Genomic DNA, 15151 nt, shown 5'->3' with positions numbered 1-15151 from the left:
TAAAAATTCATTTTGGAAGCCCTCAGAGAATGTATTTACCAGGTGTCTAGAAGCCTGGATACAGTTTTATGTCACTTTTTTAGCTGAAATTTGGCCAGAATATAGACTTTTATAATAAATATTACAAATAAGATTTGGCAACCTCAAAGTGCTGTTATGTTATTTTTGTAACTGACCATAGCAAGCAGAAATGAGGTGAGTGCTTCCACTATTCCAGGTAAAGTTCTTTGGGGAGAGCTTTTTGCCTTCAACTCTTACTATGATTGTGAACTAACCTTTATAGTTCTTATCTGATTGCCCCTCCCCACAACAGGCAAATGTGTGCCTACACGTGTGTACACACACACACACACTTATTTGTTCTGGCTGAAGTTTTGACTTAGGTATTTTAAGAACTTGCAAAGGTTATACAAACCTTTCTGTAAAATGCCTTTATAGAGCCCTTACAGGGTAGATCTGTAACTATTCACTAATTTTATTGGTATAAAACAGGGCTGTTTCTTCTTTGATTTTTACTTCTAGATGGTGAGTTTCAAGAAATAGAAATGAGTAAATTCAGTATATTAATCATTTACTTGGTAATCACTGGAGAAACATAAGAATTTGAAGAAAACCAAGATGTCCAACTTTTTTTTTTTATTGTTTCCAGGAGTCATCAATCAACTCTATTTCAGAAGATTGTAGTGATGAAAAGATCAATTGTGTTTGTCCTTTTTAAAAATGTGTCTGGCATTTAAGCTTTCCACAAGAGAAAATTAATATATAAAGCTGTACTGGGTGACACAGAAATGTTGATATCTTCCAGTGGCTCTATATCAGACAGGTTGAGAAATGACTCATTCTCTCACACTCTCACACACAGAATACTTAGGTATAAGTTTAAGACCCATGTGTGATAAGTATTGAAAAAAAAATTGGTGGATAGAGATCTTATGTGTAAAGCAAGTTAGATGGTGATTTTTATTAAAATAAAAAGATTTTTATTTACCTTTTAAGTTTTGGAAGGTGTACTTTTAAAAAAAATCCAGGAGAAATCTGCCTTTATCCTTCCCAAAGGTCTCATGCTGCCAGTGGCAAGGGTGCTGTCATTTCCTTCAAAGCTGTTTATATTTTATGCATTGATAAAGCTTGCTTTGCTACTTTATCAAAACCAAAATCAAAGATTTTAAATACAGTCTTCCTTCATTTTTACCAATCTTTCTACAAAGGAGATAATGCTTTAAGTCTGCCTTTAACTATGCCTATAAGATTTTAGTATTAATCTAGGCTGATGACATTTATTGCATTTATTAATAGTATTGAGAATGAGGATGTGTGGCCTCTGATATGGTCCCTTCTGTTTTTTTTTTTTTTTTTTTTTTTATGACACATTCTCAGTGTAGATAATATGATACTTTTGTTTCTCTGGAAAGTATTTCTCTGTGTCGGTTTATTAACATCTTTAGCTAGCAAGTAGTCTTATGGATGTCCTGGCAAAGAGGAAAAGAAAGCTTTAACTGAGCTCAGAAGGAGTTAAGAAAAAAAAAAGTTTTGTCTTTCTTATTTTTTTAAACAAAATTTTACTCTTATGTTGGCATGATTTATGAATATTTATATTTTTCCTTTTAGTTTAGCTGCCTTTAAGATGCAGTAATTTCTCTTTTGAGGAGTATTTGGGTCTGAGATTATGAATTTAAAAGAGTGATAGCTTAAATGTTAAGAGTATGTAATGCAAAATCTAATCCATACTGTTTTAAACTGAATTTTTTAAAGAAGACATATCTTCATAAATATATAAATCTCTATTTCTTTAACTTTTTTGATATATTTCTTTTTATTCTGGAATGTATACTCTTATAATTCTACTTACTTTTGTTTCTTAAGACCAGCTAAGAACACAATACTAATTATTAATCTTAATGATACTAATTAAGATTGAGCACATTATTAATCATAGTAGAACTGAATATATAAATGAAAAAAAGGAAATAGTTGGATTGTGTGATTTTTTTAAGTGTATTTTCACATGATACTTATTGTACATCCTCAGCCATGGGATAGAATGATCTTTTCTTTATGAAAGAAGGAGCCCAGGATTATACAGCTTTAACTAAGATACGAACTGTTTGAAAAACAATCACAGATATTGTATCAGGCTTGGTCCTCTGTTTCCACTACAATTTTTATGTGTTCACTTGGGGCCAGCCTTACTGCTTAGATGGTCCAGCATGGGACAGACTTGGTTAAAATTTTCCTTAGAATAATATATATTATAGAGTTTCTAGAGTTTACAAAATACTATGTGTTATAAAAATATATAATAATGTCATATAAAATACTGTAACAAATTTATATAATTAACATTATATAGTTACATTCTTTTATAGTTATTGAATTGATTGAGTTAATTCAAGTGAGATTTGGAAAACTACTTAAACATAATTAAATACTGTACTTATTTTTCAGTTAATAGTTTTATAAGTGGAGCTTTTGAGACTGCTAAAGTTAAACTTCAATGATTGAAGTTTATTAAAGTTGTAAACAAAATTGACTTTACATGTAAAACTAATTGGCAAATTTAATACATATCTGTTCATTTAAATCATAGATATGCAGCAAAGCCACTTATTATTATATTATTATATACATATTTGTATATTTGCACTTTTACTAGTATAAAAATATATTTTAAAGATGACATCCCCAGAAGTACATAGCGGAATTGTTTATGTGTATGGGATCGTACTGTATTTATTACAACCTATCTTTAAACTTGTTTAAGTATTTGTGGATTTCTTTCTATGTCAGTTTGCTTGTACCATTTACTATACTGGGTCCTGAATAAGATGTAGGATCTTACTGCCTTCTAGCATAATAAACTGTGCATGTACTTAATGACTTCCAAGGCCAATATTTTGCTTGGTGTATTGACTCCAAAACCAGTAAGCATTTTAGTAACGACTTACTCTATCCAGTTTGATGATTTATTTACATTAAAGGGTTGAGGCTTCTTTATTAGCATCTCTAGATGAGTAGCAGCTGTCATGGTAAAATCTGTTTTCCACCCTTGGGCGCTTCACCTGTGCATTATTAATTTTAAACAATCTTGACATTTTGGAGAAAAAATAAATTTTGTAACACTTTGGGGTTCCAACTTTTTTACATGTGAAGTAGCTAGAGAAATTAATTCAAGAGAATACAAATTAGTTAACAAAGTTAGAATCAGAGAAAACTGCATTTAATTTGAAATAGTCACATGACTTTTAAATACAAATCATTTTCCTGGTGATTTTTTATTTTAAAGATTGATTTATTCATTTGAAAGGCAGAGTTACCCAAAGAGAGGAGAGACAGAGAACTCTTCCATCTGCTGGTTCTCTCCCCAAATGGAAGCAATGGCTGAGGCTGAGCCAAATGGAAGCCAGGAACCAGGAGCTTCTTCATGACTCCCATTTGGGTGCAGGGGCCCAAACACTTGGACCATCCCAGGTGCATTAGCAGGGAGCGAGATTGGAAATGGAGCTGCTGGGACTTGAACTGGTGCACATGTGGGATGCCCGGGCTTACCCTGCTATCCCATAGTGCTGGCCCCTTTCTTAGGGACTGTAGCAATTAAACTTTGAAGTGTAACAGCTGATATTTTGAGATGCCTGAAATAGAGTATCCTCCCTTAATCTCTGCTTGACCTTTTCCTTTTTTAGATTTTTTTCAAAATTAAAATACTAGAATATGTTACATGGCTTTCCATATATATGCCTTTGTACTATCTACATAGTCAGCTGCCATTAGTCACAGTGTGTATACCATTAATTGTAAGCTTCTTTTTAAGAAATCTGTATTGTAGCAAATGTTAGTCCTTTAGAAAATATTGCCTTTAAATGTACTGATGTTTGTTAAATATTACAGCAATATTCCCCCCCCCCTTTTTTTTTTTGGACAGGCAATAGGACTATCCAATAAAGAGAGAGACTAAGATCTTCCTTTTTGCTGTTGGTTCACCCTCCAATGGCAACTGCGGCCGGCGCATTGTGCTGATCCGAAGTCAGGAGCCAGGTGCTTCTCCTGGTCTCCCATGCGGGTACAGGGCCCAAGCACTTGGGCCATCCTCCACTGCCTTCCCGTGCCATAGCAGAGAGCTGGACTGGAAGAGGGGCAACCGGGACAGAATCCGGCACCCCAATCGGGACTAGAACCTGGTGTGCCGGTGCCGTAAGGCGGAGGATTAGCCCGTTAAGCCACGGCGCCGGCCTATTTTCCCCTTTTGTTTACATAACAAAGTACTGTAAAATAAGAGGCTGAAGATTGAAAATTTAAGACTTTTGTTAGACGTTTGTCAAATGGAAGTTTTCCTAAGACAAATTTTCTTTCTGTAGAGTATTTAAAAATTATTTTTACTGTACTACATCAACAATGTGGTAGGGTACATTTTTCCTCACATCCTTGCCAGCATTTATTGTTTGTTGATTTCTGTATGAGAGCCATTCTAACTGGGGTGAGGTGAAACTTCATTTATTTACAATACATACACACACCCTGAGATCTTCCATCTACTACTTCAGTCCCCAAATGCTCAGAAGAATAGCCAGGGCTAGGCCAGGCCAAAGCTGGGAGCTGAGAACTCATTCCAAGTCTCTCCTGTATGTGGAAGGACCCAAGTAACTGAGGCATCACCTGCTACCTTCCAGGTTATGCGCTAGTAAGAAGCTAGAATCAAGAGTGGAGTTGGGACTGTAACTCAGGCACTCCAGTGTGAGATGTGTGCATTCCAACTAAGCATCTTAACTTCTAGGCCAAATGTTCACTCCAGTTTAGTTTCTTAATGGGTAAAAATGAGTACTTTTAATTATACATGACTTTCAAGAGTCCAGTATTAGGTTTTAGAGTCATCATGAAGTTGTCTTTGATAACTCAGAAACCTCATGAATATCACTTTTGTGGTCACTAATTGAAGAGTTAATTTTCTGTTTTGGCAAGGCCTTTTTTTTTATTAGCCTGAAGACATTTCATTATTTCCTTTTTTTTGGTCTTGCTTAAAGTAGATTTTACATTAATAGTTATATATACAGGGATTTTTTACATTTCTTGATTTCTTTAACAAATACTATGTATTTTAATGGTGACTGAAGCTAAATTTTAGACTGGAAGGTAATTAAATATCAGCTTGTTAGATTGCTCTTCCTGAAGATAAACTGAGTTCTTTTTGGTTCATCCCTGAGATCACAATTGTCTGCTGACCTGAACGTTCACTCCTTTTAATGCCTGACTCTTGGCACCCCCACATCATCCAGTATTCGACTTTACTATGATAGTAGAATTAAGATGTTTGTGTATGATACATTTAAAGTAATAATAATGCTTTTGTAATATATTCAGTTTTTCTAAAATGCCTCACCTGAAATTCTCACACAGAAGCAGAAATGACCTGATTTTACGCTTTTTTCATAGTACCCTGCAGAATCACCAGATTGTTTTGTGGATTTTCCTGTTCCTTTTCCTGTTTCTTGGACACCACAGGTAATTTCTTAAATTGAAGTAATTAAGAAGTATCTTCTTTTTACTCAGTGGCCATTATGGGTTATAAAGCCATCCTTTTCCAATTTTCTTTAAGCTTTTATTTTTAAACAGGTCTTGCATGATATTTCATTCATATTTCTTAATAGTTAATGTCTATTTCTCTGTCTCCCTTCCCCACTCTTTTCCACACGCTCAGATATACCATCCATCATCCATTCTCCAAAGCTTTTGTCTCACTTTAGGTAACATGCAGGAACTCTGTTGACACACATTTTCCTTTACATTTAAATCCTAAAGAACTCTTGAAAGCAATGGGCAGTAAATTGAAAATTGGACAATTTTTTTTATATTACTAGAATTCTTAACGTTGCTGACATAATATCAGATAATCTTGTTCAGAGGAGAATGAGGTACGACTGAATATGTAATTCCCCACCATTTCTATTTAGTGGTTAGTGTTTAAAGTGTTCTTGATTCATCCTTCAACCTAGATGCCCCGCGATCTTTCTGTTATGTGCTTTAGAGTATTCAGTCTTTGGATAAAGGAAATAATCCCCTTCTTCAGGTAGTTCACCTTCTCTGTACCTTGTTGATATCTAACAAGATGGTGTTTTTGAAGGAATGTTGTGAACTGTGACCTTACGTAGATATGAGGTGGTGTGATTATTACTAATATTATCATCAATACTTCATCTACATCATAGGTAAAGGTGTGGCAGATGTGGATACTAGCTTCAAAGAATGGCCAAATGACAACTAAAATAATCCTTTCGCAAAGTGAATTTTAGCATTGATAGAAAAATATAGAAAACATTACTTGTAGACAAAGAAAAAGAATTTTTAGTGACTCTTTACAAATATCTTCTACAGAGAGGCTATACATATTTTTGATATATAAAGTTCTTATTAGGTTCAAATAAAAACTTATGCTTACATTATATTGTAGCTGTAAAAGTAAAACAATTATTTCAAATTGGTTTAAAAAGGCGAAGATGACTTAGATAGTCTTAGGAAAATCCAAATGTCATTTTAATCCTACACATTTATTCAGAAATTGGTTTTCTCTTTATAGTCCCTCAAAAATAGAGAAGTTCTGCTTCCTCCAATGAAAATTGAGAAAACATAGCAGGACAAAGGGGAAGAAAAGCCTGCGATTTGCTTTTGATGTATCTTTTAAAAAATTTATTTTCATTTCATTTGAAAGGCAGGGAGACAAAATGATACAGACAGAGCAAGTTCTTCTATCCACTGATTCACTGAATGCCTGCAACAGCTGAGACTGAACCAGGCCAAACATAGGAGCGTGGAACTCAGTTTGAGTCTGCCATGGGGAGGCAGGGACCCAAGTACTTAAGCTATCACTTGCTGCCTTCCATGGTATACATTATCAGGAAACTGGCATTAGAAGCAGAGGCAGGACCCAAACCCAGGCATTCCCTTAGAAGATGCCAGTGCCCAAGGGGTATCATAACTGTCCATCTCTGCTTTTGTTATTTTGATACATGATGTATATGGTGTACTGTGCTGATTTTTTCTTTGAAAGAATTGGAATTATAGGTTGTATAACTTTCTTGTTTTCAAAATATTGACTCAAACTTTGATTTAAAAATGTGAGATTATGAGATAATACTGTGTATTCTGTTATACTTTCCAAATGATATTTTTTAAAAAATATTTATTTATTTATTTGAAAGTCAGCATTAGAAGGGGGAAAGAGGAGGGGGGTGGGAGAGAGAGAATGAATGAATGAATGAGAATGAGAGAATCTTCAATCTATTGATTCATTCCCCAAATGGCTGCAATGCCCTGAGTTGGGACAGGCTGAAACCAGGAGCCAGAAGCTTCTTCCAGGTCTCCCATTTGGGTACAGGAAACCAAGTACTTGGGCTATCCTCTGTTGCTTTCCCAGGTGCGCTGACAGGGAGCTGGATCAGAAGTGGAGCAGCTGAGACTTGAATCAGTCCCCCTGTTGGATGCCAGTGCTGCAGATGGTGGCTTAAACCACAGTGCCGCAGTGCATATCCAGATGATATTTCTAAATTATACTTCAATATTTATCACAATTCCAAGATTGAAGAACATTGTAGATCTGCTTCTTAGGTATTTTTTTTTTTAATGGAGGAAATGTACTTTGAAAAATTTTGTTTTGAAATAAAAAGATTGGTTAGCACTTCTCTTGGCATGTAACAGAATTGGTTTGTGACATTCTACTAGATGGGAAAATCTGAGCAATTTCTTTTTCAAAATTTTATTTTATGGCCCAAAGTAAGAAAAAGACAGAGCTCGCATCTGCTGTTTCAGTTCCCAGATGCTCACAAGGGCCAGGGCTGGGCTGGACATTGGCTAAAGCCAAGGAGCTGGAAACTCAAACAGGTCTCCCATGTGAGTGGCAGAAACCCAGTCACTGGAGCCATCACTGCTGCTTCTCAGGGTCTGCATTCGCAGGAATCTGGAGTGAAAACCCAGGCCTGAGAATTGAACCCAGGTACTCTGATGTGGAATGCAGTTATCTTTTTTTTTTTTTTAAGAGACTTTATTTGTTTATTTGAGAGGTAGAGTTACAGACAGTGAGAGAAGAGACACAGAGAGAGGTCCTCCTTCTGCTGGTTCACCCCCAGAAGGCCACAAAGGCCGGAGCTGGGCTGATCGGAAGCCAGGAGCCAGGGGCTTCTTCCTGATCTCCCACGTGGGTGCAGGGGCCCCAGCTCCCGGGCCATCTTCTACTGCTTTCACAGGCCACAGCAGAGAGCTGGATTGGAAGAGGAGCAGCTGGGACTAGAACCTGGCGCCCATATGGGATGCCAGCACCACAGGTGGAGGATTAACCAAGTGAGCCATGGCGCCGGCCCCAAGAATGCAGGTATCTTAACAACTGGGTAAAATGCATTTTTGGAGGCCCATTTCTTTCTTTCTTTTTTTTTTAAAGATTTTATTTATTTGGAAGTCCGAGTTACACAAAGAGAGAAGGAGAGGCAGAGAGAGATGTCTTCCATCTGCTGGTTCACTCCCCCAGATGGCCACAATGGCTGGAGCTGTGCTGATCCGAAGCCAGGAGCCAGGAGCTTCCTCCATGTCTCCCACACGAGTGCAGGGGCTCAAGGACTCCGGCCATCTTCTACTGCTTTTCCAGACCATAGCAGAGACCTGGATAGGAAGTAGAGCAGCTGGGTCTCGAAACGGCACCCATATGGGATGCCCATGCTTCAGGCCAGGACGTTCCCCAGAGGTCCATTTCTTTTAAAGTTTATATCTGTACCTAACAGTAGCTCTGTGCCTTATACAGATAAGCGTAGTATAACTCTTTAATACATTAATTCAGATTGAAGTTTTAGATTTAATTGGGTCATACAAATTTGTAATAGCTCTAAGACAGTGTTTAATTAGTAGTAACTGGAATGTCATGACTTTTTTTGTGTGTTTTAAAAAATTTATATAAGGTGAATAAATTTCATGTATTTCATATATACAGATTTAGCACCTAGTGATACTTCCCATCCTACCCTCCCTCCTACCCACACTCTTACCCTCCCTATTCCTTGCTTTCTTCTAATTATTTTTTCTTTTTTAAGATTGATTTGTTTACTTGAAAGGCAGTGTTAGAAAAAGAGAGAGATCTTTGATCTGTGGTTCATTCCCCAAATGGATGAAAAGACTGAGACTGGGCCAGGCTGAAGCCAGGAGCTTCTTCCAGATCTGTCATGTGGGTGCAAGGGCCCAAGCACTTGGGCCATCCTCACTGCTTTCTCAGGCACATTATCAGGGAACTGGATTGGAAGTGGAACAGCCAGGACTTGCACCGGTAGCCATAGGGATACTGGTGCTGCAGGCCGTGGCTTAACTGACTGCGCCGTAGTGCTAGCTGCTGCTTTTAATTATTACAATAACATACTTCCAGTTTATTTTATAATCATAAGATTGATGGTTGGCGCCTTGGCTCAATAGGCTAATCTTCCGCCTTGCGGCGCCGGCACACCGGGTTCTAGTCTCGGTCGGGGCGCCGGATTCTGTCCCGGTTGCCCCTCTTCCAGGCCAGCTCTCTGCTGTGGCCCTGGAGTGCAGTGGAGGATGGCCCAAGTTCTTGGACCCTGCACCCCATGGGAGACCAGGAGAAGCACCTGGCTCCTGCCATCGGATCAGCGTGGTGCGCTGGCTGCGGCAGCCAATGGAGGGTGAACCAACGGCAAAGGAAGACCTTTCTCTCTGTCTCTCTCTCTCTCACTGTCCACTCTGCCTGTCAAAAAAAAAAAAAAAAAAAAAAAAACAAAACAAAAAAAACAAAAAACAAAAAAAAAACAAAAAAAACAAAGATTAACCTTCCACTAAGTAGGAAGAAAAAAAGACTGTTCCTCAACAGTAGAGACAAAGGCTGTAAACAATAATCAGTGCTTAAAATGTCAATTTTGCTCATATACATTATATTTTTTGTGCTCTGTTAATTACTACAGACCAGGGAAAACATGGTATGAACTGTTTTCTTAAATTATAAAATACACTGAAGTGCTTAGCAAACTATATATAAAAATCTATAGCAAACTATAGATAAAAAAATGTTTACAGCTCAAATTTGACTAATGTTAATATTTTGTCATATTGTTCCAGGTCTCTACTTTCCAAAATTGGTTGCATAAGATTATAGTTATACTATGTAATGCATAGTAATTTGTACTTTCTTAAATCCTTTCCAAGTTTTAGTGAAGCTTAATTTCATCCTTAATTTGTATTAACTATCGATACTCATTATTATGTGTTCATACTCTTTGCCTTTTTAAAATATTTTTCCTTTTATTAAAAGCATTCCGTATGCATCCTGGGTACTCGTTCTCGGCCAGTGTAAGAGTTGTAGATCTCTTCTTCCTGTGGCGTGTCCTTTACCTTTGTGGTGCATGGTTCAGAATATCGTTGCAGATATGGTGCATGTGTACATGTTTACATTTATTAGTTGCTTTGTTGTGGTTTCTTTTTTTCATGTCTCAAAATCTTTCTGAAAAGATGTTCTGTAGTTGTAAAGTTAATAATTTTTCATATTAAATGTGAGGTACCAATCCATATTTGTACATACTTATTTCATGTATGCTTATACAGTTTTGATGTCTTGCTTTTATGTATAGGGGGTTGGAAGTTAATTTTGTAATTTTTCATTTATACATGCCACTAAAAGTTAGAAGGTTTTCCAGAAATATTGCTTATCTGTAAGGGTTTAGCTTTCCATCTTAAGGATTTTGCTGATGGTATCAGCAGTGTGAACTCTTTGAGTCTTTTAGACAAAGAATGTTGACAAGACTAGTTTATGTTGTACAAGTAAGAAACAGTATGAGACTTCCTTACTTATGTATGATCCTTTGTCATTGACTGGCTTGAAACAGTTCTGCTTGTGTAGATTCTTATGTGTGTTTAACGATTTTTAAACAATTGTGGTTCTTAAGCAACATAAATATTACTGTTGTAGTTTAATCGCAAAGTAACATTTAAGAGACAGTAAATAGATTTCAGAGAATTGATTTCCAAATTCTTTGGTTTTTGTACTTTTTGTGTTTGGGTTCCCTATTTCTGGACTTTAAACTTGGAGATCTTTATTTTCCTTTCTTTTGTAATGTAATAGATGTGGCTTTGTGGCATCCATATTAAAAATGGGTAATTTTCCTTATGGTCCCTGTCTTCCTGCTGGGTTGATAATGTTTTGATGTATTTTTCTTTTGCTCTGATGAGAGGTCTGCTGCTGCTGCTCTGACATATTCATTTGGATGAATAATTATAACGTGCACAATGTCAAGCTGAAGATGGTAGGGTTTTGTGCGTCATGACAAGCCTAGTAGCCAGTGCAGGTGTCTCACAGCATGATCAGCAACAGCCAGTGTATTCTGGCTCAGAGGAGACATTTAGAGTAGTAAGAAATCAGCACCAAGGGCAAGGCTGCTGCTACTATTGCTGCTGTGATGTGTGCCAAAGAAACACAAAGTGCTTCTCAAAGACAAGTGTCTGAATACCTCTTTTCAGATATTTACTTTATTTGATTACCCGATGAGTTTTCTTTTATAGATTTTAGCATAGAATGTAAGGACATCTTAAGGTTTTTTTTATCTTAATGTATTGTCAACATCACAAATGCTCCAAAGTAGAAACATCTTTAATATTCTGCTATCTTTGTGTTTTATATACAGGTCATATGTGTGACTATTGTTACTAATGAAGTTTTAGAATATGCTGGTGTCAGATTTTAAGTGCACTGATACAGTTATATCAAAACAAAATTCATTTTGTCCAGGTCACTGACAAAACAAAAAATAATGGTAAAATTGCAGTCCTACTGCAAATGTCCCATTAAGTACAAGCTGGGTGAAGTATCCTTGCCACAGGCAGTTGGAATTTTCAGATTTGGTATGATGTAGTAAGCAGTAGTTTATAGGTTTTATCGTGGAAACCTGATCCTCTTGGAATAATGCCATAAATGCAAGAAGAGAAAAACAAGTGATAAAGCCTCTGGCTGATAAGCTGATGGTGAATGAAGAATTTGTAATTAAAGGAAACAGTCCTATTACATAGCAGGGAGCATGATCCATTAGTTAGAGCAGCAGACTAGCAGTTGGGTATCCTAGGCTCTGTTTACAGTTCAGCCATTGACTTAATTGTATAATTTCAAACAAGTCATGTGGCTGCTTTTTGCCTCAAGTCCATATGTATATGGAAATAATGAAGTTTTTCACAGATACGTTCAAATTTTTTTAATTTTCAGTAAACACAGGCCAAAAAACCTCATTTATTCACTCTAAGGATCCTGTGGGAGTTCCTTTAACCAGCTGAATTTTTTTCTTTTCACTTTTGTGTGTTTCTGTTTTTGTTGGAGAACTCATGATACTGGATTTTTGTTTATTTGAGGATTGGTTGTGAACATACGCTTTTCCCTCCTTGGCGATCTTAACTGTTGCCACAATGGTGTGGATATAAAGACATCCAAGGGACTAGAACAGAATTCATTGTTGAGGTTATGTTATGTGGTAGAAAAAGTATCATTGAAGGAGTCAAGTAACCTATTATATTGGATTCAGTCAACGATTACCAACCTTTTTTTTCCCCTCTTTCTTTTTAGAAATATGTTTATTTAAAAAATACCCTGTGCTTATTCTAGAAATAAGAAGGAAAATACAAGCAAGGAAAATTAATAAAATAAGAAATCACAGCTAATGCATTTATTTAGAATTAGGATCTTATTAGATCTTATTAGATAATAGTTTTGAAACTGTACTTGACACTTGATGGTTTTCATTTTTAAAACATCAGATAATACTATGCCCTTATTCCAGATAATCTTTAGAATTGCTTTGATTTTAGTTATAATTGGCTTTGTCCATGAATTACGAAATGTTTATACATTTACTTATGTTCATAATCTGAGAACTTGTTATCTCTGCATTTATTTAATTCCTTCAGGAAAGTAGCACTTTTTTCTTCATTTACATGTTACATATTTCTGTTAAATTTATTTCGAAGTATTTTAAAGTTTCTGATGTGCATGCGGTGTTTTCATTGTGTTTTTTAGTTTATTATCAGAATGTAGGCCAACTGTTCAGTTAATTTTTTTTATTTTTATCAAGATTATACATGAACATAGTTTAAGACATTAGTTGTACAAGGTGTTTTATTATTAGTTTTTGAGACAAAACAGCTTTTCTTAGCTTCTTTCCTACCTAGTGTCCTTCCCCAAGGTCAGCTACTTTTAACTGTTAGGTCTCTTAGGCATTATAACTTGTTATTACATACAACTTATAACTTGTTATTACATACATATTGGTATTTGTACCACCTTTGTTTGTTTTAGGAATTATTTATTAATTTTCCACTTTAGATAATGACTAGTTTTCTGTTTTCTCTACCTGCCCTTACTGCACACACATGCTTACTTCCTAACTTCCTGTTTTTTCCAAAGAATTATAATTTTCATATGAATATTCAGTGTTTATATTTTTACAAAATCTGTACCATGTGGAGAGATAAGTGATGTAGTTAAGTATGATTTTTTCCATTCGTAGTCCTAGTTTTGTTACTTATACAGTTATTTTTTATCTTTTTCATTTCCTTTTCTAATTTGTTGTAACTCATTCAAACTCCCTGTGCCTTTGGTATATCTAAGTAAATGTGTTTAATGGGCAGTTGGACATAGAACTTTATATTTCAGGCAGTCCGTTACTTGCCACATTAAGGAAGAAGGTGGTTGTATCACTGTAGTTTCAGTGGATTTCTAATGTTATCAAAGTTGATTTAAGCTTTGTGAAAAACTTGAGATCTGTGCATTGTGAGCACATGAGATACCTCTGTGGAATGATAAACTACCATGAATTTAAAACACACCAAAAGGTGGGTTGTATGGAACAGGTTGTATTTCAGATGCCATCAGTACTACTTCAGGTCCATTAAGTGAGTTGCCTGCTGGTGTTAGGAAGTCTGACTTTATTATAAACCTTTGTGGTAGTCTGCAGTTTATTCTGCTGGACTACCACAGCATAGTAAAGAGAGTCTTAAAGTTTGGGTGAAACTTCGGCTCTGTGTTTACCCAAGCACAACCTTAAGGAAATCACTTAACTTTTTCTGTGACAAGAAGGAACTAACATTTGTGTCATAGGTTGCATGTGACAGTGAATTGTGGTAATGTGCATGAAAGTCCTCTTGAATTGTGAAGTGCTATACAAATGTGTGCAGTGATATAGGGGTTAATGTAGTTTATGAATCAATGTGCTCTTAAAATAGAATAACTCCTGTTTTTCTGTATAGCTTTACATAACATGTCTTTCTACACTTATGTAGCCACACATATGTAAAACAAATCATTGGCATCTACATATATTGAATTATATATAAAGGCTTTGAAGAAAATATTTATATACAGTGAGCAAGAAATTTTCTGGTGTTCACAAGTGAAATAGGCCTGATTAATGAAAAATGGTGATCTAGCTCACCAGTCTGTATGGCTATGACAGATGACTACATACACATATACACAACCACACACACAGTGTTATAAGTAACATATGTAAGAGGCATTGAGATTAGTATTATTTGGTTTTACAGTTTTATTGGTTAATATATTATTAACACTTGAACATACTGATATTTAAATGTTATAGTTGAATAACCCAATAAAATATATAGCAGGTATCCCAAATAAAAACATTTAAGTCTCCAAATAGCTTCTAAATGGTATTATTTATTTTTAAAATACTTTGGGCTAAAAAAGATTATTTTAGCTAATGTCAGTGAAGCAAATTTATTTCAACCCAAGTACAGTTTATTAATGTCTCAACTTCATGTTTTGTTCCTGTCAGAAATACTGTCTGGTAAATTGATACTTTATGTTTGTATTTTTTTTTTATTCAAGGGCTAATTTGGAATGTGGGAGTATTGGTGTGCTTATGCATATGGGTATTGTGAACATGTGTATTTTGCATATAAGGATCCAGTATGTTGAAGATAGAATGATAATTCAGTTAGGAAAAATGTTAATTCAAATACAGTTTTCTATTTATTTATTTGACAGGTAGAGTTAGACGGTGAAAGAGAGAGACAGAGAGAAAGGTCTTCCTTTCGTTGGTTCACCTCCCCAAATGGCCACCACAGCCAGCGCTGTGCGGATCTGAAGCCAGGAACCAGGTGCTTCTTCCTGGTCTCC

At 35.8% G+C, this 15151-nt stretch overlaps 1 protein-coding gene across 5 annotated transcripts in view; it reads left to right on the top strand.

Moving 5' to 3' along the window:
* FANCL (FA complementation group L) overlaps nucleotides 1-15151 on the top strand; it is a 71128-nt gene that overhangs the window by 36997 nt on the left and 18980 nt on the right. For 4 of the 5 annotated variants that reach the window (XM_062209483.1, XM_062209479.1, XM_062209482.1 and 1 more), the window contains one exon: nucleotides 5425-5493. The exons of the other annotated variant lie outside the window; for it this stretch is intronic. In XM_062209483.1, the coding sequence (XP_062065467.1) occupies nucleotides 5425-5493 (69 nt within the window). The remainder of the gene's footprint in view (nucleotides 1-5424; nucleotides 5494-15151) is intronic. 5 annotated transcript variants of the gene reach the window in all.

Source organism: Lepus europaeus, chromosome 13 (assembly GCF_033115175.1).
Source record: "Lepus europaeus isolate LE1 chromosome 13, mLepTim1.pri, whole genome shotgun sequence".
NCBI lineage: Eukaryota > Metazoa > Chordata > Mammalia > Lagomorpha > Leporidae > Lepus > Lepus europaeus.
The sequence above is the reverse complement of the archived record's forward strand: the minus strand, read 5'-3'. Positions and strand labels throughout refer to the sequence as shown.